General features: G+C 42.2%; 1 protein-coding gene across 7 annotated transcripts in view; it reads left to right on the forward strand.

Moving 5' to 3' along the window:
• Positions 1-21581, forward strand: part of LOC125705914 (dispanin subfamily A member 2b-like) — a 48352-nt gene that overhangs the window by 1985 nt on the left and 24786 nt on the right. The window contains exons 1-2 of one of the 7 annotated variants that reach the window (XM_048972259.1): positions 4771-5086; positions 9236-9653. The exons of 2 other annotated variants lie outside the window; for them this stretch is intronic. In XM_048972259.1, the coding sequence (XP_048828216.1) occupies positions 4778-5086; positions 9236-9460 (534 nt within the window). In that variant the 5' untranslated portion in view covers positions 4771-4777 and the 3' untranslated portion in view covers positions 9461-9653. Of the gene's footprint in view, positions 1-182; positions 601-4770; positions 5087-5596; positions 6021-9235; positions 9654-21581 lie in introns of those variants that run through there. 4 more of the 7 variants (XM_048972261.1, XM_048972265.1, XM_048972263.1 and 1 more) reach the window with 4 other exon arrangements.

Here is a 21581-nt window from a genome sequence, read left to right on the forward strand (position 1 = left end):
TTGGTATCTTTGTTACTGGTACATGAGCAAAAGTCTTCAAAAAATGGAAAGGATAGAATTCTTAGATGCAAAGTAACATATTTTGTGCTGTGGTTAGACCTGCTGGTATTAGTTTTAGTCATCTAACGCCAAACAAGTCTCATTTTCCTCAAATTTTGTGTTTTTGTCACCCTCTCATTCAGGCCAGAGACCGGAAGGTGCTGGGCGACCTGGAAGCCGCACAGGAGTACGGATCTAAGGCTCGCTCATTTAATATAGCTGCCCTCTGCATCTCCTTGGTCATCCTGCTCATCTTCATCATGATTTTGTGTGTATTGTTTTCAACAGCAACAAGAATGTACAAAGAAATTAAAATACAGGAGAATGGTGGTCAGAAATACAATCCTTTTATTCCTGGATCAGATTAGGCCTACTGTAAAATAAGCCAGCTAATAAGATAGGCCTCCTATCCGCGGAATGTTCATAGACTCTCATATGTTCTCACCTTTAAAAGAAATGGTTGTTCTACCAATTTGTTGAAGTAGTTTGGTATTCTACTGGTATAACGATGTGACACTTTGATATGAAAACAAATTCATTAAATTTTCATTATAAAATCTTTGCGTGTTTCTTTGTTGCAAATTTGTTTAACTGAAGAACATGGTGTGCTTTTGATGTTGTGCGTAATTATCTTTTGAAAGCAACATTTGTAAAAAAGGAAAACAAATCTCAGTTCTGGCACACTGAGTTTCCTGTCATAAATTTTACTTTTAACAGTGTCATTTATTGTACAGAAGGAAAAACGGCCTCGAACAGCAATGAAGGGAAACTGCTAAACTACAATAAGCTCGGTCAATATCAGCAGAAGTTTCCCACCAGAAAAAAACGAAAGAAGACCGATTGTTTCTTCATTGCACAGATTGACCTTTAACACATTCCTAGTCAATCATGACACATTCATGCACCCCTCCTCATGCAACAGAATATATCGAGAACCCCACCCCCCAATCTACCATTACCACATTGCGGTATATGTTGCATTTTTTCACACGGTACACTGAGAAAGTCTAAAGGCCTATTTGCACTGATGCTATGGCTGTATCTGGGAAATGTGGATCATTACAAGCAACTCAGAAGGGCAACAGAACCCATCAAATGATTAAAGAGCAAAAACTTCATGGTGAAGAAAAAGACCAACACAAACACAACCCAGAATTCACATGGTCTGGCCACACCTGCCCAGGTCGGCTTACTCCCAGCAATGTAATGAGTTCAATCTGATTTTACTGGCCTTCATCCATCCATCCATCCATTTTCCAAACCGCTTGCCCTACTGGGTCGCGGGGGGTCCGGAGCCTATCCCGGAAGCAATGGGCACGAGGCAGGGAACAACCCAGGATGGGGGGCCAGCCCATCGCAGGGCACACTCACACACCATTCACTCTCACATGCATTCCTACGGGCAATTTAGCAAGTCCAATTAGCCTCAGCATGTTTTTGGACTGTGGGGGGAAACCGGAGTACCCGGAGGAAACCCCACGACGACATGGGGAGAACATGCAAACTCCACACACATGTGACCCAGGCGGAGACTCAAACCCGGGTCCCAGAGGTGTGAGGCAACAATGCTAACCACTGCACCACCATGCTGCCCCCTGGCCTTCATTAACTGGTAAAATACTCATGGCAATCGATAGCATAGGAGAGAGTTGTCGGAAAATGCGGCAAAATAGTCATTAGAAATGCCGTTTTCTATTGAATGTGGAGAAACTGCGTGTAATATTAGTTGTGTTGAGCTATTTAAATTGTTCTTGTTTAAACTCTTTAAGCTCTTTAAGCTGCAAACAGCGAAAATTTGTAAATTTTGCCAATAAACCTAATTTGCTATGGGGGTTGAATAATTCTGAGTGCAACTGTAGACTTGGAGCATATCTTTTTATTTCTTATTTTTAACAACGGAGAGTGAAAATCTCCAAGTGGGATTCCCTGCCTCAAACCAGTTCATGTTGCACTCTGGAGCCACCAGCAAACCCGGAACATTTAGAAACACAAATGGAATGGTACATAATGGTAAAAGAAAAAAATATTAGTTTTTTGGTTTCAATAGGAAACAACATATCCTTATTTGCAGAGTCGGATGCCACTCTACCTCCATGTTCCATAACCAAGGCTGGTGGAACTCAGTACACTAGTTAGATAAATGTTTATGTTATATTATGTTTGTAGTGGACAGCGAGTGTTTCCATAGCGTGTAACCGTGAGTGTCATGTAAGCTGTCCGTGCCTCTGCTAGTGTTAAACTGAGAGTGGCTCTTAATAAAGAGTGTATTTTATTTTAATAAAGTTGCCATCTTTATTAAAATGATTCAACCACTCACCACAATACGATTCTTATCCCTTTATGTGGGGGTCTGCTGCATTATAAACATTCTGCGCTCTCCAGGGTTGGGATATTAATTTCTACACTTACTGGGCTTCAGTTGTGTTAGGTTGAAGAAACTGTTATTAATCATTTGTTATCATTTCTGTATAATTAGCAATGAGTGTAAATATGTATATACATTATTTTGTTTTCCTCTAGCCTCATACTTTAGATTATATTAATAATAGCATTCAGCTTGCATGTACCCTGAGTATGTGCTCAACAGCTGCCCACCTAAACAAAACCAGAACTTTCTCTTCTTGCTCTCACCTGACCCCTGCGCCTCCCACTGACTATAAATAAAGGAGTCAAGGGGAACCACCCTTTGTAACACATTCTGCTGTAGCTCATTCTGCAGAGAGTGTGGGTGCCGTTGCGCAAGTAAAATTAAAACTTTAAAGTGTGTTGTCTCGTAATTAATAATGTGTGCAGAGTTGGAGTGTAAAGCTTTGGCGCTTTCTCCAACACAGATATGATCTGGAGTGTAAGGCTTTGACGCTTTCTCCAACACATATATCATCTGGAGTGTAAGGCTTTGACGCTTTCTCCAACATATATATCATCTGGAGTGTAAGGCTTTGGCGCTTTCTCCAACACATATATCATCTGGAGTGTAAGGCTTTGACGCTTTCTCCAACACATATATCATCTGGAGTGTAAGGTTTTGGCGCTTTCTCCAACACATATATGACCTGGAGTGTAAGGCTTTGGCGCTTTCTCCAACACATATATCATCTGGAGTGTAAGGCTTTGACGCTTTCTCCAACATATATATCATCTGGAGTGTAAGGTTTTGGCGCTTTCTCCAACACATATATCATCTGGAGTGTAAGGCTTTGACGCTTTCTCCAACACATATATGATCTGGAGTGTAAGGCTTTGGCGCTTTTTCCAACACATATATGATCTGGAGTGTAAAGCTTTGGCGCTTTTTCCAACACATATATGATCTGGAGTGTAAGGCTTTGGCGCTTTCTCCAACACATATATGATCTGGAGTGTAAGGCTTTGGCGCTTTTTCCAACACATATATGATCTGGAGTGTAAGGCTTTGGCGCTTTCTCCAACACATATATGATCTCGAGTGTAGCTTTGACGCTTTCTCCAACACATATATGATCTCGAGTGTAAGGCTTTGGCTCTTTCTCCAACACATATATGATCTGGAGTGTAAGGCTTTGGCTCTTTCTCCAACACAGATATGATCTGGAGTGTAAAGCTTTGGCGCTTTCTCCAACATATATATGATCTGGAGTGTAAGGCTTTGGCGCTTTCTCCAACACATATATGATCTGGAGTGTAAGGCTTTGGCGCTTTCTCCAACACATATATGATCTGGAGTGTAAGGCTTTGGCGCTTTCTCCAACACATATATGATCTGGAGTGTAAGGCTTTGGCGCTTTCTCCAACACATATATGATCTGGAGTGTAAGGCTTTGGCGCTTTCTCCAACACATATATGATCTGGAGTGTAAGGCTTTGGCGCTTTCTCCAACACATATATGATCTGGAGTGTAAGGCTTTGGCGCTTTCTCCAACACATATATGATCTGGAGTGTAAGGCTTTGGCGCTTTCTCCAACACATATATGATCTGGAGTGTAAGGCTTTGGCTCTTTCTCCAACACAGATATGATCTGGAGTGTAAAGCTTTGGCGCTTTCTCCAACACATATATCATCTGGAGTGTAAGGCTTTGGCGCTTTCTCCAACACAGATATGATCTGGAGTGTAAGGCTTTGGCGCTTTCTCCAACGCAGATATGATCTGGAGTGTACAGCTTTGGCGCTTTCTCCAACACAGATATGATCTGGAGTGTAAGGCTTTGGCGCTTTCTCCAACACATATATGATCTGGAGTGTAAGGCTTTGGCACTTTCTCCAACACAGATATGATCTGGAGTGTAAGGCTTTGGCACTTTCTCCAACACATATATGATCTGGAGTGTAAGGCTTTGACGCTTTCTCCAACACATATATGATCTGGAGTGCAAAGCCTAGCGCTTTCTCCAACAAGTTGTCTGTGGTTGCTTTTTAACAGTGATATGATTTGGTATTTCAAAAATTTATATTTCCTGTTTATGCATGGTACAAACTACATACACAGTTCATTTAAAACAGTATAGGCAAAACATCTGCAGATTATTGAAGTTAAGCGCTTTTAATTTTAACGTTTTTCTGTCCTTAATTTCATGCAGTAGAGACATAAACTAAGCTGGACCGTCACAGCTCTCATGTTTATACAAATTTGGCTGTAGCTTTAAATTAGAAATGAATCATTTTTAAAACAAAATGAGAAAAGAAAAAAATTTGCTTTTTGAGTTTCGGTTTCCAGAACATGAAACTCTTCCCACCTTGTAGAACAAGCTGCCACGCCTCTATGCTTCATAACCAAGGCTGGTGGATGTCGCAGTACACTTCATTATTCTGTGTTTGTTTTCACCTCAAGGAAGACCTCTTAGCAGCAGAATTTACTATGAACACCATGCAGTACCAGTCAGAGATGTTACCGATGCAAACCAGCAACTCCGAGCGGCTGTATGAACCTGGAAAAAGACCAATGAATCCCCAAGAGCTGCGGATGGCATCGACCTCCCCACTGCGGGATCACATTCTGTGGTCCTTGTTCAGCTTCATCCAATGTAATCCATGTTGCTTGGGATTCATCGCTCTTTACTACTCTATCAAGGTGAGTGCAGCAAGTCTGACCTGATGATAGAAAGATAATCATTATATAAGAGTTAAACACGTCTTTGTCTTTTTTACGAACCACCACTGTGGACTATTTCATTCAAAATGAGTAAGATTGTCACCAGTTTATACAATTGGAGATTTTCTGATTTTCTCTTTTGATAAAGTGTCCTGTTTAACTAGACTGCAGCAAGGCTTTATATGTAACTTTATGATTTAGCCATATTCTGAAACAAAGGCATAGATTTACATGGTTTGCAGAGAGCTTACAAAGCATCAAAGGGATCTCATTGTTGAAAGGTATCAGTCAGGAAAAGGGAAAGATATACAATGGTACACAGTGAAGACAGTTATCAAGAAGTGGAAATTCCTGCAACTCCTTCAGTAAAAAACATCTCTTGTGGTTCAGCCTGCTGGTAATAGTTTTAGTCAGCTGTCACTGAACAAGTGTTAGGAGGTTGGGTTGCAATTTATTTTTGATTTGTGTTTTTGTTATCTCCTTATTCAGGCCAGAGACCGGAAGGTGCTGGGCGACCTGGAAGCCGCACAGGTCTACGGATCAAAGGCTCGCTCATTTAATATAGCTGCCCTCTGCATCTCCTTGGTCATCCTGCTCATCTTCAGTGTGATTTTGTGGAAACGGATTTCGACATTGATAGTAATGTATGAAGAAATGAAAGAGCAGAATCGTGGTTTGAAGAGGAATCCCTATCTTCATGGGCATTATTAGGCCTACTTTAAAACGAGCTTATAAGATAGGCCTCCTATCTGCAGAATGTTCATAGCCTCTCATATGTATCCACTTTTAAAACAAATAGTTGCTCTACCAATTTGTTGCAGTAGTTTGTTGTTCCTTTGTATAACAATGTGACACTTTAATATGGAAACAAATTCATTAAATTTGATCTAAAATCTTTACATTTAACCTGTAACCTTGTGTGTTGTCTGTAAATCTCTTTTGAAAGCAACATTTGTAAAAAGCTAGAGAATATTTTTTAATGCTTTCTTTACCTCTGCACTGGTCTTATTGTTGGCAGCATGTAGAGTGACCTGTACAGTCTGTCTGTACCAGCAAATGCTCCAGGGTTAGAAGGCGTATAATAAATACAGTCCAAGTGCTCGTCATCCATCATGAACATTTCGCAAGAATGACACATGTGTCACGAAACGCTCGCGATCACTGGGTGAGCGTGCAGGTAGGCGAGCGAGCAGGAACAGGCAAGCAGGCAAAGTACGGGAAACTGGGTTCAATTGCAGGCCGCAGGACAGGAAACATCAGACACTGACTAACATCAATGACAGACAAGGGAAACGGGTAAGACCAGGACTTACACACGTGGACAAAATTGTTGGCACCCTTCAGTCAATGAAAGAAAAACTCACAATGGTCACAGAAATAAAAGTAATAATAAATAAAAATTCTATGAAATTTAACTAATAAAAGTCAGACATTGATTTTTAACCATGCTTCAACAGAATTAATAAAAAAAAAAAAACTCATGAAACAGGCCTGGACAAAAATGATGGTACCCCTAACTTAGTATTTTGTTGCACAACCTTTTGAGGCAATCACTGCAATCAAACGATTCCTGTAACTGTCAATGAGACTTCTGCACTTCTCAGCAGGTATTTTGGCCCACTCCTCATGAGCAAACTGCTCCAGTTGTCTCAGGTTTGAAGGGTGCCTTTTCCAGACGGCATGTTTCAGCTCTTTCCAAAGATGCTCAATAGGATTGAGGTCAGGGCTCATAGAAGGCCACTTTAGAATAGTCCAATGTTTTCCTTGTAGCCATTCTTGGGTGTTTTTAGCTGTGTGTTTTGGGTCATTGTCCTGTTGCAAGACCCATGACCTGCGACTGAGACCAAGCTTTCTGACACTGGCCAGCACATTTCTCTCTAGAATCCCTTGATAGTCTTGAGATTTCATTGTACCCTGCACAGATTCAAGACACCCTGTGCCAGATGCAGCAAAGCAGCCCCAGAACATAACAGAGCCTCCTCCATGTTTCACAGAAGGGACAGTGTTCTTTTCTTGATATGCTTCATTTTTCCGTCTGTGAACATAGAGCTGATGTGCCTTGGCAAAAAGTTCAATTTTTGTCTCATCAGTCCATAGGACATTCTCCCAGAATCTTTGTGGCTTGTCCACATGTAGTTTGGCAAATTCCAGTCTGGCTTTTTTATGACTTGTTTTCAACAATGGTGTCCTCCTTGGTCGTCTCCCATGAAGTCCACTTTGGCTCAAACAACGACGGATGGTGCGATCTGACACTGATGTTCCTTGAGCTTGAAGTTCACCTTGGATCTCTTTAGAAGTTTTTCTGGGCTCTTTTGTTACCATTCGTATTATCTGTCTCTTTGATTTGTCATCAATTTTCCTCCTGCGGCCACGTCCAGGGAGGTTGGCTACAGTCCCATGGATCTTAAATTTCTGAATAATATGTGCAACTGTAGTCACAGGAACATCAAGCTGCTTCGAGATGGTCTTATAGCCTTTACCTTTGACATGCTTGTCTATAATTTTCTTTCTAATCTCCTGAGACAACTCTTTCCTTCGCTTCCTCTGGTCCATGTTGAGTGTGGTACACACCATGTCACCAAACAACACAGTGACTACCTGGAGCCCTATATATAGGTCCACTGACTGATTACAAGATTGTAGACACCTGTGATGCTAATTAGTGGACACACCTTGGATTAACATGTCCCTTTGGTCACATTATTTTCAGTCTTTTCTAGGGGTACCATCATTTTTGTCCAGGCCTGTTTCATGAGTTTTTTTTTTTATTAATTCTGTTGAAGCATGGTTGAAAATCAATGTCTGACTTTTATTAGTTAAATTTCATAGAATTTTTATTTATTATTACTTTTGTCAGATTAAAGTTATTTCTGTGACCATTGTGAGTTTTTCTTTCATTGACTGAAGGGTACCAACAATTTTGTCCACGTGTGTAAATGCAACAGGACTAAGCAACGTAATCAGACAGGGCTGGAGACAATCAGGGAAACACACGTGGGTAATCAGGGGGCGTGGCACACATGAGGAGCCGACGAGCAGGTCATGACAACATGGTATTTAAAGCATATTATTTCATTTAGCAACAACCACATTATATGTAGGCAAAAATATCCGATAACATTTTAGAATAAGGGATGTTTTATTACTTGTTTTAATATACATTTTTTTATGTGGGCTAAAAATTTATGCCCTAGGAACAAGCGAAACAAAAATGTGCGCGCTGGTGCTCGACGCGCTTCAGGTGGTGAGAAGTGAAGTTAATGACAGAAAAAATAATCAAGCTTGTGGAAGCAAGACAGTCTAAGCAAGAAATCGGAGTGAGTTACGTATTTGTAAAAACTGTAAAATCTAACTGCAAAGCGTTACATAAATCGGTTTTCAAAACTGCCTTTTGTTCCTTAATGCTGGCAATGTAGTGTAAGTAATACTTGGAGGACATTGAGGTCAAATGCATCTGCCCACCATTAGGCCCAGCAGCCAGTGTCTGCGTTGAGTGCATGGTGCGGGTGCAATAAGCGCCACCTGCTGGTTATAACTGTCTAGAATAGCGTGACTCGTCCATCCATCCACCCATCCATTACCTGAAGCCGCTTGTCTTGTTCCGTGGGGGTGCGGAGTTTCCCTGAGGCTACAGGCGCAAGGCGGGGAATAACCTGGATGGGGAGCTAACCTATCGCAGACTACACTCTCAAACCATTCGCTACAGTGCATATATTATACACACACAGAAACTCACACAATATATGTGCACGCTCGCACACACATACCTGCCCACTTTTTGGATGGCATGGTTGTTCCCTACCTGGTGCCCCTAGCCTCTGGGATAGGCTCCAGGATCCCCGCGCCCCAGATGGATAAGCAGTTTGGAAAATGGATGAATGGGTGAATTTTACTTTAACTACCACCCTCCCCCCGCCCTAAGAACTATAAAAGTACCACAACTGATTTGGTATCTTTGTTACTGGTACATGAGCAAAAGTCTTCAAAAAATGGAAAGGATAGAATTCTTAGACGCAAAGTAACATATTTTGTGCCGTGGTTAGACCTGCTGGTATTAGTTTTAGTCAGCTAATGCCAAACAAGTCTCATTTTCCTCAAATTTTGTGTTTTTGTCACCCTCTCATTCAGGCCAGAGACCGGAAGGTGCTGGGCGACCTGGAAGCCGCACAGGAGTACGGATCTAAGGCTCGCTCATTTAATATAGCTGCCCTCTGCATCACCTTGGTCATCCTGCTCATCTTCATCATGATTTTGTGTGTATTGTTTTCAACAGCAACAAGAATGTACAAAGAAATTAAAATACAGGAGAATGGTGGTCAGAAATACAATCCTTTTATTCCTGGATCAGATTAGGCCTACTGTAAAATAAGCCAGCTAATAAGATAGGCCTCCTATCCGCGGAATGTTCATAGACTCTCATATGTTCTCACCTTTAAAAGAAATGGTTGTTCTACCAATTTGTTGAAGTAGTTTGGTATTCTACTGGTATAACGATGTGACACTTTGATATGAAAACAAATTCATTAAATTTTCATTATAAAATCTTTGCGTGTTTCTTTGTTGCAAATTTGTTTAACTGAAGAACATGGTGTGCTTTTGATGTTGTGCGTAATTATCTTTTGAAAGCAACATTTGTAAAAAAGGAAAACAAATCTCAGTTCTGGCACACTGAGTTTCCTGTCATAAATTTTACTTTTAACAGTGTCATTTATTGTACAGAAGGAAAAACGGCCTCGAACAGCAATGAAGGGAAACTGCTAAACTACAATAAGCTCGGTCAATATCAGCAGAAGTTTCCCACCAGAAAAAAACGAAAGAAGACCGATTGTTTCTTCATTGCACAGATTGACCTTTAACACATTCCTAGTCAATCATGACACATTCATGCACCCCTCCTCATGCAACAGAATATATCGAGAACCCCACCCCCCAATCTACCATTACCACATTGCGGTATATGTTGCATTTTTTCACACGGTACACTGAGAAAGTCTAAAGGCCTATTTGCACTGATGCTATGGCTGTATCTGGGAAATGTGGATCATTACAAGCAACTCAGAAGGGCAACAGAACCCATCAAATGATTAAAGAGCAAAAACTTCATGGTGAAGAAAAAGACCAACACAAACACAACCCAGAATTCACATGGTCTGGCCACACCTGCCCAGGTCGGCTTACTCCCAGCAATGTAATGAGTTCAATCTGATTTTACTGGCCTTCATCCATCCATCCATCCATTTTCCAAACCGCTTGCCCTACTGGGTCGCGGGGGGTCCGGAGCCTATCCCGGAAGCAATGGGCACGAGGCAGGGAACAACCCAGGATGGGGGGCCAGCCCATCGCAGGGCACACTCACACACCATTCACTCTCACATGCATTCCTACGGGCAATTTAGCAAGTCCAATTAGCCTCAGCATGTTTTTGGACTGTGGGGGGAAACCGGAGTACCCGGAGGAAACCCCACGACGACATGGGGAGAACATGCAAACTCCACACACATGTGACCCAGGCGGAGACTCAAACCCGGGTCCCAGAGGTGTGAGGCAACAATGCTAACCACTGCACCACCATGCCACCCCCTGGCCTTCATTAACTGGTAAAATACTCATGGCAATCGATAGCATAGGAGAGAGTTGTCGGAAAATGCGGCAAAATAGTCATTAGAAATGCCGTTTTCTATTGAATGTGGAGAAACCGCGTGTAATATTAGTTGTGTTGAGCTATTTAAATTGTTCTTGTTTAAACTCTTTAAGCTCTTTAAGCTGCAAACAGCTGAAAATTTGTAAATTTTGCCAATAAACCTAATTTGCTATGGGGGTTGAATAATTCTGAGTGCAACTGTAGACTTAGAGCATATCTTTTTATTTCTTATTTTTAACAACGGAGAGTGAAAATCTCCAAGTGGGATTCCCTGCCTCAAACCAGTTCATGTTGCACTCTGGAGCCACCAGCAAACCCGGAACATTTAGAAACACAAATGGAATGGTAAATAATGGTACATAATGGTACATAATGGTACATAATGGTACATAATGGTAAAAGAAAAAAATATTAGTTTTTTGGTTTCAATAGGAAACAACATTTCCTTATTTGCAGAGTCGGATGCCACTCTACCTCCATGTTCCATAACCAAGGCTGGTGGAACTCAGTACACTAGTTAGATAAATGTTTATGTTATATTATGTTTGTAGTGGAGAGCGTGTGTTTCCATAGCGTGTAACCGTGAGTGTCATGTAAACTGTCCGTGCCTCTGCTAGTGTTAAACTGAGAGTGGCTCTTAATAAAGAGTGTATTTTATTTTAATAGAGTTGCCATCTTTATTAAAATGATTCAACCACTCACCACAATACGATTCTTACCCCTTTATGTGGGGGTCTGCTGCATTATAAACATTCTGCGCTCTCCAGGGTTGGGATATTAATTTCTACACTTACTGGGCTTCAGTTGTGTTAGGTTGAAGAAACTGTAATTAATCATTTGTTATCATTTCTGTATAATCAGCAATGAGTGTAAATATGTATATACATTATTTTGTTTTCATCTAGCCTCATACTTTCAAACTTTAGATAATATTAATAATAGCATTCAGCTTGCACGTACCCTGAGTATGTGCTCAACAGCTGCCCACCTAAGCAAAACCAGAACTTTCTCTTCTTGCTCTCACCTGACCCCTGCGCCTCCCACTGACTATAAATAAAGGAGTGAAGGGGAACCAACCTTTGTAACACATTCTGCTGTAGCTCATTCTGCAGAGAGTGTGGGTACCCTTGCTTTAAAACTTTAAAGTGTGTTGTCTCGTAATTAATAGTGTGTGCAGAGTTGGAGTGTAAGGCTTTGGCGCTTTCTCCAACACAGATATGATCTGGAGTGTAAGGCTTTGGCGCTTTCTCCAACACATATATGATCTGCAGTGTAAGGCTTTGGCGCTTTCTCCAACATATATATGAACTGGAGTGTAAGGCTTTGACGCTTTCTCCAACACATATATGATCTGGAGTGTAAAGCTTTGGCGCTTTCTCCAACACATATATGATCTGGAGTGTAAGGCTTTGGCGCTTTCTCCAACACATATATCATCTGGAATGTAAGGCTTTGGCGCTTTCTCCAACACATATATGATCTGGAGTGTAAGGCTTTGGCTCTTTCTCCAACATATATGTGATCTGGAGTGTAAAGCTTTGGTGCTTTCTCCAACATATATATGACCTGGAGTGTAAGGCTTTGGCGCTTTCTCCAACATATATATGACCTGGAGTGTAAGGCTTTGGCGCTTTCTCCAACATATATATGATCTGGAGTGTAAGACTTTGGCGCTTTCTCCAACACATATATGATCTGGAGTGTAAGGCTTTGGCGCTTTCTCCAACACATATATGATCTGGAGTGTAAGGCTTTGGCGCTTTCTCCAACACAGATATGATCTGGAGTGTAAGGCTTTGACGCTTTCTCCAACACAGATATGATCTGGAGTGTAAAGCTTTGGCGCTATCTCCAACATATATATGATCTGGAGTGTAAGGCTTTGGCGCTATCTCCAACACATATATGATCTGGAGTGTAAGGCTTTGACGCTTTCTCCAACACATATATCATCTGGAGTGTAAGGCTTTGGCGCTTTCTCCAACACATATATGATCTGGAGTGTAAGGCTTTGGCGCTTTCTCCAACACATATATGATCTGGAGTGTAAGGCTTTGGCTCTTTCTCCAACACATATATGATCTGGAGTGTAAGGCTTTGGCGCTTTCTCCAACACATATGTGATCTGAAGTGTAAGGCTTTGGCTCTTTCTCCAACATATATGTGATCTGGAGTGTAAAGCTTTGGTGCTTTCTCCAACATATATATGACCTGGAGTGTAAGGCTTTGGCGCTTTCTCCAACACATATATGATTTGGAGTGTAAAGCTTTGGCGCTTTCTCCAACATATATATGATCTGGAGTGTAAAGCTTTGGCGCTTTCTCCAACACATATATCATCTGGAGTGTAAGGCTTTGGCGCTTTCTCCAACACATATATGATCTGGAGTGTAAGGCTTTGGCGCTTTCTCCAACACAGATATGATCTGGAGTGTAAGGCTTTGGCGCTTTCTCCAACACAGATATGATCTGGAGTGTAAGGCTTTGGCGCTTTCTCCAACACATATATCATCTGGAGTGTAAGGCTTTGGCGCTTTCTCCAACACAGATATGATCTGGAGTGTAAGGCTTTGGCGCTTTCTCCAACACAGATATGATCTGGAGTGTAAGGCTTTGGCGCTTTCTCCAACACAGATATGATCTGGAGTGTAAAGCTTTGGCGCTTTCTCCAACATATATATGACCTGGAGTGTAAGGCTTTGGCTCTTTCTCCAACACATATATCATCTGGAGCGTAAGGCTTTGGCACTTTCTCCAACACATATATGATATGGAGCGTAAGGCTTTGGCGCTTTCTCCAACACATATATGATCTGGAGTGTAAAGCTTTGGCGCTTTCTCCAACACATATATGATCTGGAGCGTAAAGCTTTGGCGCTTTCTCCAACACATATATGATCTGGAGTGTAAAGCTTTGGCGCTTTCTCCAACACATATATGATCTGGAGTGTAAGGCTTTGGCTCTTTCTCCAACATATATATGATCTGGAGTGTAAGGCTTTGGCGCTTTCTCCAACACATATATCATCTGGAGTGTAAGGCTTTGGCGCTTTCTCCAACACATATATCATCTGGAGTGTAAGGCTTTGGCGCTTTCTCCAACACATATATCATCTGGAGTGTAAGGCTTTGGCTCTTTCTCCAACACATATATGATCTGGAGTGTAAGGCTTTGGCACTTTTTCCAACACATATATGATCTGGAGTGTAAGGCTTTGGCGCTTTCTCCAACACATATATGATCTGGAGTGTAAAGCTTTGGCGCTTTCTCCAACACATATATCATCTGGAGTGTAAGGCTTTGACGCTTTCTCCAACACATATATGATCTGGAGTGTAAAGCTTTGGCGCTTTCTCCAACACATATATGATCTGGAGTGTAAGGCTTTGGCGCTTTCTCCAACACATATATGATCTGGAGTGTAAAGCTTTGGCGCTTTCTCCAACACATATATGATCTGGAGTGTAAAGCTTTGGCGCTTTCTCCAACACATATATGATCTGGAGTGTAAAGCTTTGGCGCTTTCTCCAACACATATATCATCTGGAGTGTAAGGGTTTGGCTCTTTCTCCAACACAGATATGATCTGGAGTGTAAGGCTTTGGCGCTTTCTCCAACACATATATGATCTGGAGTGTAAGGCTTTGGCGCTTTCTCCAACACAGATATGATCTGGAGTGTAAGGCTTTGGCGCTTTCTCCAACACAGATATGATCTGGAGTGTAAGGCTTTGGCGCTTTCTCCAACACATATATCATCTGGAGTGTAAGGCTTTGGCGCTTTCTCCAACACAGATATGATCTGGAGTGTAAGGCTTTGGCGCTTTCTCCAACACAGATATGATCTGGAGTGTAAGGCTTTGGCGCTTTCTCCAACACAGATATGATCTGGAGTGTAAAGCTTTGGCGCTTTCTCCAACATATATATGACCTGGAGTGTAAGGCTTTGGCTCTTTCTCCAACACATATATCATCTGGAGCGTAAGGCTTTGGCACTTTCTCCAACACATATATGATCTGGAGCGTAAGGCTTTGGCACTTTCTCCAACACATATATGATCTGGAGTGTAAAGCTTTGGCGCTTTCTCCAACACATATATGATCTGGAGCGTAAAGCTTTGGCGCTTTCTCCAACACATATATGATCTGGAGCGTAAAGCTTTGGCTCTTTCTCCAACACATATATCATCTGGAGCGTAAGGCTTTGGCACTTTCTCCAACACATATATGATATGGAGCGTAAGGCTTTGGCGCTTTCTCCAACACATATATGATCTGGAGTGTAAAGCTTTGGCGCTTTCTCCAACACATATATGATCTGGAGTGTAAGGCTTTGGCTCTTTCTCCAACATATATATGATCTGGAGTGTAAAGCTTTGGCGCTTTCTCCAACACATATATCATCTGGAGTGTAAGGCTTTGGCGCTTTCTCCAACACATATATCATCTGGAGTGTAAGGCTTTGGCGCTTTCTCCAACACATATATCATCTGGAGTGTAAGGCTTTGGCGCTTTCTCCAACACATATATCATCTGGAGTGTAAGGCTTTGACGCTTTCTCCAACACATATATGATCTGGAGTGTAAAGCTTTGGCGCTTTCTCCAACACATATATGATCTGGAGTGTAAGGCTTTGGCGCTTTCTCCAACACATATATGATCTGGAGTGTAAAGCTTTGGCGCTTTCTCCAACACATATATGATCTGGAGTGTAAAGCTTTGGCGCTTTCTCCAACACATATATGATCTGGAGTGTAAAGCTTTGGCGCTTTCTCCAACACATATATCATCTGGAGTGTAAGGGTTTGGCTCTTTCTCCAACACAGATATGATCTGGAGTGTAAGGCTTTGGCGCTTTCTCCAACACATATATGATCTGGAGTGTAAAGCTTTGGCGCTTTCTCCAACACATATATCATCTGGAGTGTAAGGGTTTGGCTCTTTCTCCAACACAGATATGATCTGGAGTGTAAGGCTTTGGCGCTTTCTCCAACACATATATGATCTGGAGTGTAAGGCTTTGGCGCTTTCTCCAACACAGATATGATCTGGAGTGTAAGGCTTTGGCGCTTTCTCCAACACATATATGATCTGGAGTGTAAGGCTTTGGCGCTTTCTCCAACACATATATGATCTGGAGTGTAAAGCTTTGGCGCTTTCTCCAACACATATATGATCTGGAGTGTAAAGCTTTGGCGCTTTCTCCAACACATATATGATCTGGAGTGTAAGGCTTTGGCGCTTTCTCCAACACATATATGATCTGGAGTGTAAGGCTTTGGCGCTTTCTCCAACACATATATGATCTGGAGTGTAAGGCTTTGGCGCTTTCTCCAACACAGATATGATCTCGAGTGTAAGGCTTTGGCGCTTTCTCCAACACATATATGATCTGGAGTGTAAAGCTTTGGCGCTTTCTCCAACACATATATCATCTGGAGTGTAAGGGTTTGGCTCTTTCTCCAACACAGATATGATCTGGAGTGTAAGGCTTTGGCGCTTTCTCCAACACATATATGATCTGGAGTGTAAGGCTTTGGCGCTTTCTCCAACATATATATGATCTGGAGTGTAAGGCTTTGGCGCTTTCTCCAACACATATATGATCTGGAGTGTAAGGCTTTGGCGCTTTCTCCAACACATATATGATCTGGAGTGTAAGGCTTTGGCGCTTTCTCCAACACATATATGATCTGGAGTGTAAGGCTTTGGCGCTTTCTCCAACACATATATGATCTGGAGTGTAAGGCTTTGGCGCTTTCTCCAACACAGATATGATCTGGAGTGTAAGGCTTTGGCGCTTTCTCCAACACAGATATGATCTGGAGTGTAAGGCTTTGGCGCTTTCTCCAACACAGATATGATCTGGAGTGTAAAGCTTTGGCGCTTTCTCCAACACAGATATGATCTGGAGTGTAAAGCTTTGGCGCTTTCTCCAACACATATATGATCTGGAGTGTAAGGCTTTGGCGCTTTCTCCAACATATATATGATCTGGAGTGTAAGGCTTTGGCGCTTTCTCCAACACATATATGATCTGGAGTGTAAGGCTTTGGCGCTTTCTCCAACACATATATGATCTGGAGTGTAAGGCTTTGGCGCTTTCTCCAACATATATATGATCTGGAGTGTAAAGCTTTGGCGCTTTCTCCAACACATATATGATCTGGAGTGTAAGGCTTTGGCGCTTTCTCCAACACAGATATGATCTGGAGTGTAAGGCTTTGGCGCTTTCTCCAACACAGATATGATCTGGAGTGTAAAGCTTTGGCGCTTTCTCCAACACAGATATGATCTGGAGTGTAAAGCTTTGGCGCTTTCTCCAACACAGATATGATCTGGAGTGTAAAGCTTTGGCGCTTTCTCCAACACATATATGATCTGGAGTGTAAGGCTTTGGCGCTTTCTCCAACACATATATGATCTGGAGTGTAAGGCTTTGGCGCTTTCTCCAACACATATATGATCTGGAGTGTAAAGCTTTGGCGCTTTCTCCAACACATATATGATCTGGAGTGTAAAGCTTTGGCGCTTTCTCCAACATATATATGATCTGGAGTGTAAAGCTTTGGCGCTTTCTCCAACACATATATGATCTGGAGTGTAAAGCTTTGGCGCTTTCTCCAACACATATATGATCTGGAGTGTAAAGCTTTGGCGCTTTCTCCAACACATATATGATCTGGAGTGTAAAGCTTTGGCGCTTTCTCCAACACATATATGATCTGGAGTGTACAGCTTTGGCGCTTTCTCCAACACAGATATGATCTGGAGTGTAAAGCTTTGGCGCTTTCTCCAACACATATATGATCTGGAGTGTAAGGCTTTGGCTCTTTCTCCAACACATATATGATCTGGAGTGTAAGGCTTTGGCGCTTTCTCCAACACATATATGATCTGGAGTGTAAAGCTTTGGCGCTTTCTCCAACACATATATGATCTGGAGTGTAAGGCTTTGGCTCTTTCTCCAACACATATATGATCTGGAGTGTAAGGCTTTGGCGCTTTCTCCAACACATATATGATCTGGAGTGTAAAGCTTTGGCGCTTTCTCCAACACATATATGATCTGGAGTGTAAAGCTTTGGCGCTTTCTCCAACACATATATGATCTGGAGTGTAAGGCTTTGGCTCTTTCTCCATCACATATATGATCTGGAGTGTAAGGCTTTGGCGCTTTCTCCAACACATATATGATCTGGAGTGTAAGGCTTTGGCGCTTTCTCCAACACATATATGATCTGGAGTGTAAGGCTTTGGCGTTTTCTCCAACACATATATGATCTGGAGTGTAAAGCTTTGGCGCTTTCTCCAACACAGATATGATCTGGAGTGTAAAGCTTTGGCGCTTTCTCCAACACATATATGATCTGGAGTGTAAGGCTTTGGCTCTTTCTCCAACATATATATGATCTGGAGTGTAAAGCTTTGGCGCTTTCTCCAACACATATATCATCTGGAGTGTAAGGCTTTGGCGCTTTCTCCAACACATATATCATCTGGAGTGTAAGGCTTTGGCGCTTTCTCCAACACATATATCATCTGGAGTGTAAGGCTTTGGCGCTTTCTCCAACACATATATCATCTGGAGTGTAAGGCTTTGACGCTTTCTCCAACACATATATGATCTGGAGTGTAAAGCTTTGGCGCTTTCTCCAACACATATATGATCTGGAGTGTAAGGCTTTGGCGCTTTCTCCAACACATATATGATCTGGAGTGTAAAGCTTTGGCGCTTTCTCCAACACATATATGATCTGGAGTGTAAAGCTTTGGCGCTTTCTCCAACACATATATGATCTGGAGTGTAAAGCTTTGGCGCTTTCTCCAACACATATATCATCTGGAGTGTAAGGGTTTGGCTCTTTCTCCAACACAGATATGATCTGGAGTGTAAGGCTTTGGCGCTTTCTCCAACACATATATGATCTGGAGTGTAAAGCTTTGGCGCTTTCTCCAACACATATATCATCTGGAGTGTAAGGGTTTGGCTCTTTCTCCAACACAGATATGATCTGGAGTGTAAGGCTTTGGCGCTTTCTCCAACACATATATGATCTGGAGTGTAAGGCTTTGGCGCTTTCTCCAACACAGATATGATCTGGAGTGTAAGGCTTTGGCGCTTTCTCCAACACATATATGATCTGGAGTGTAAGGCTTTGGCGCTTTCTCCAACACATATATGATCTGGAGTGTAAAGCTTTGGCGCTTTCTCCAACACATATATGATCTGGAGTGTAAAGCTTTGGCGCTTTCTCCAACACATATATCATCTGGAGTGTAAGGGTTTGGCTCTTTCTCCAACACAGATATGATCTGGAGTGTAAGGCTTTGGCTCTTTCTCCAACACATATATGATCTGGAGTGTAAGGCTTTGGCGCTTTCTCCAACATATATATGATCTGGAGTGTAAGGCTTTGGCGCTTTCTCCAACACATATATGATCTGGAGTGTAAGGCTTTGGCGCTTTCTCCAACACATATATGATCTGGAGTGTAAGGCTTTGGCGCTTTCTCCAACACATATATGATCTGGAGTGTAAGGCTTTGGCGCTTTCTCCAACACATATATGATCTGGAGTGTAAGGCTTTGGCGCTTTCTCCAACACAGATATGATCTCGAGTGTAAGGCTTTGGCGCTTTCTCCAACACATATATGATCTGGAGTGTAAAGCTTTGGCGCTTTCTCCAACACATATATCATCTGGAGTGTAAGGGTTTGGCTCTTTCTCCAACACAGATATGATCTGGAGTGTAAGGCTTTGGCGCTTTCTCCAACACATATATGATCTGGAGTGTAAGGCTTTGGCGCTTTCTCCAACATATATATGATCTGGAGTGTAAGGCTTTGGCGCTTTCTCCAACACATATATGATCTGGAGTGTAAGGCTTTGGCGCTTTCTCCAACACATATATGATCTGGAGTGTAAGGCTTTGGCGCTTTCTCCAACACATATATGATCTGGAGTGTAAGGCTTTGGCGCTTTCTCCAACACATATATGATCTGGAGTGTAAGGCTTTGGCGCTTTCTCCAACACAGATATGATCTGGAGTGTAAGGCTTTGGCGCTTTCTCCAACACAGATATGATCTGGAGTGTAAGGCTTTGGCGCTTTCTCCAACACAGATATGATCTGGAGTGTAAAGCTTTGGCGCTTTCTCCAACACAGATATGATCTGGAGTGTAAAGCTTTGGCGCTTTCTCCAACACATATATGATCTGGAGTGTAAGGCTTTGGCGCTTTCTCCAACACATATATGATCTGGAGTGTAAGGCTTTGGCGCTTTCTCCAACACATATATGATCTGGAGTGTAAAGCTTTGGCGCTTTCTCCAACACATATATGATCTGGAGTGTAAAGCTTTGGCGCTTTCTCCAACACATATATGATCTGGAGTGTAAAGCTTTGGCGCTTTCTCCAACACATATATGATCTGGAGTGTAAAGCTTTGGCGCTTTCTCCAACACATATATGATCTGGAGTGTAAAGCTTTGGCGCTTTCTCCAACACATATATGATCTGGAGTGTAAAGCTTTGGCGCTTTCTCCAACACATATATGATCTGGAGTGTACAGCTTTGGCGCTTTCTCCAACACAGATATGATCTGGAGTGTAAAGCTTTGGCGCTTTCTCCAACACATATATGATCTGGAGTGTAAGGCTTTGGCTCTTTCTCCAACACATATATGATCTGGAGTGTAAGGCTTTGGCGCTTTCTCCAACACATATATGATCTGGAGTGTAAAGCTTTGGCGCTTTCTCCAACACATATATGATCTGGAGTGTAAGGCTTTGGCTCTTTCTCCAACACATATATGATCTGGAGTGTAAGGCTTTGGCGCTTTCTCCAACACATATATGATCTGGAGTGTAAAGCTTTGGCGCTTTCTCCAACACATATATGATCTGGAGTGTAAAGCTTTGGCGCTTTCTCCAACACATATATGATCTGGAGTGTAAGGCTTTGGCTCTTTCTCCATCACATATATGATCTGGAGTGTAAGGCTTTGGCGCTTTCTCCAACACATATATGATCTGGAGTGTAAGGCTTTGGCGCTTTCTCCAACACATATATGATCTGGAGTGTAAGGCTTTGGCGCTTTCTCCAACACATATATGATCTGGAGTGTAAAGCTTTGGCGCTTTCTCCAACACATATATGATCTGGAGTGTAAGGGTTTGGCTCTTTCTCCAACACAGATATGATCTGGAGTGTAAAGCTTTGGCGCTTTCTCCAACACATATATCATCTGGAGTGTAAGGGTTTGGCTCTTTCTCCAACACAGATATGATCTGGAGTGTAAGGCTTTGGCGCTTTCTCCAACACATATATGATCTGGAGTGTAAAGCTTTGGCGCTTTCTCCAACACATATATCATCTGGAGTGTAAGGGTTTGGCTCTTTCTCCAACACAGATATGATCTGGAGTGTAAGGCTTTGGCGCTTTCTCCAACACATATATGATCTGGAGTGTAAGGCTTTGGCGCTTTCTCCAACACAGATATGATCTGGAGTGTAAGGCTTTGGCGCTTTCTCCAACACATATATGATCTGGAGTGTAAGGCTTTGGCGCTTTCTCCAACACATATATGATCTGGAGTGTAAAGCTTTGGCGCTTTCTCCAACACATATATGATCTGGAGTGTAAAGCTTTGGCGCTTTCTCCAACACATATATCATCTGGAGTGTAAGGGTTTGGCTCTTTCTCCAACACAGATATGATCTGGAGTGTAAGGCTTTGGCTCTTTCTCCAACACATATATGATCTGGAGTGTAAGGCTTTGGCGCTTTCTCCAACATATATATGATCTGGAGTGTAAGGCTTTGGCGC

This window comes from Brienomyrus brachyistius, chromosome 13, assembly GCF_023856365.1.
Source record: "Brienomyrus brachyistius isolate T26 chromosome 13, BBRACH_0.4, whole genome shotgun sequence".
Taxonomy (NCBI): Eukaryota; Metazoa; Chordata; class Actinopteri; order Osteoglossiformes; family Mormyridae; genus Brienomyrus; species Brienomyrus brachyistius.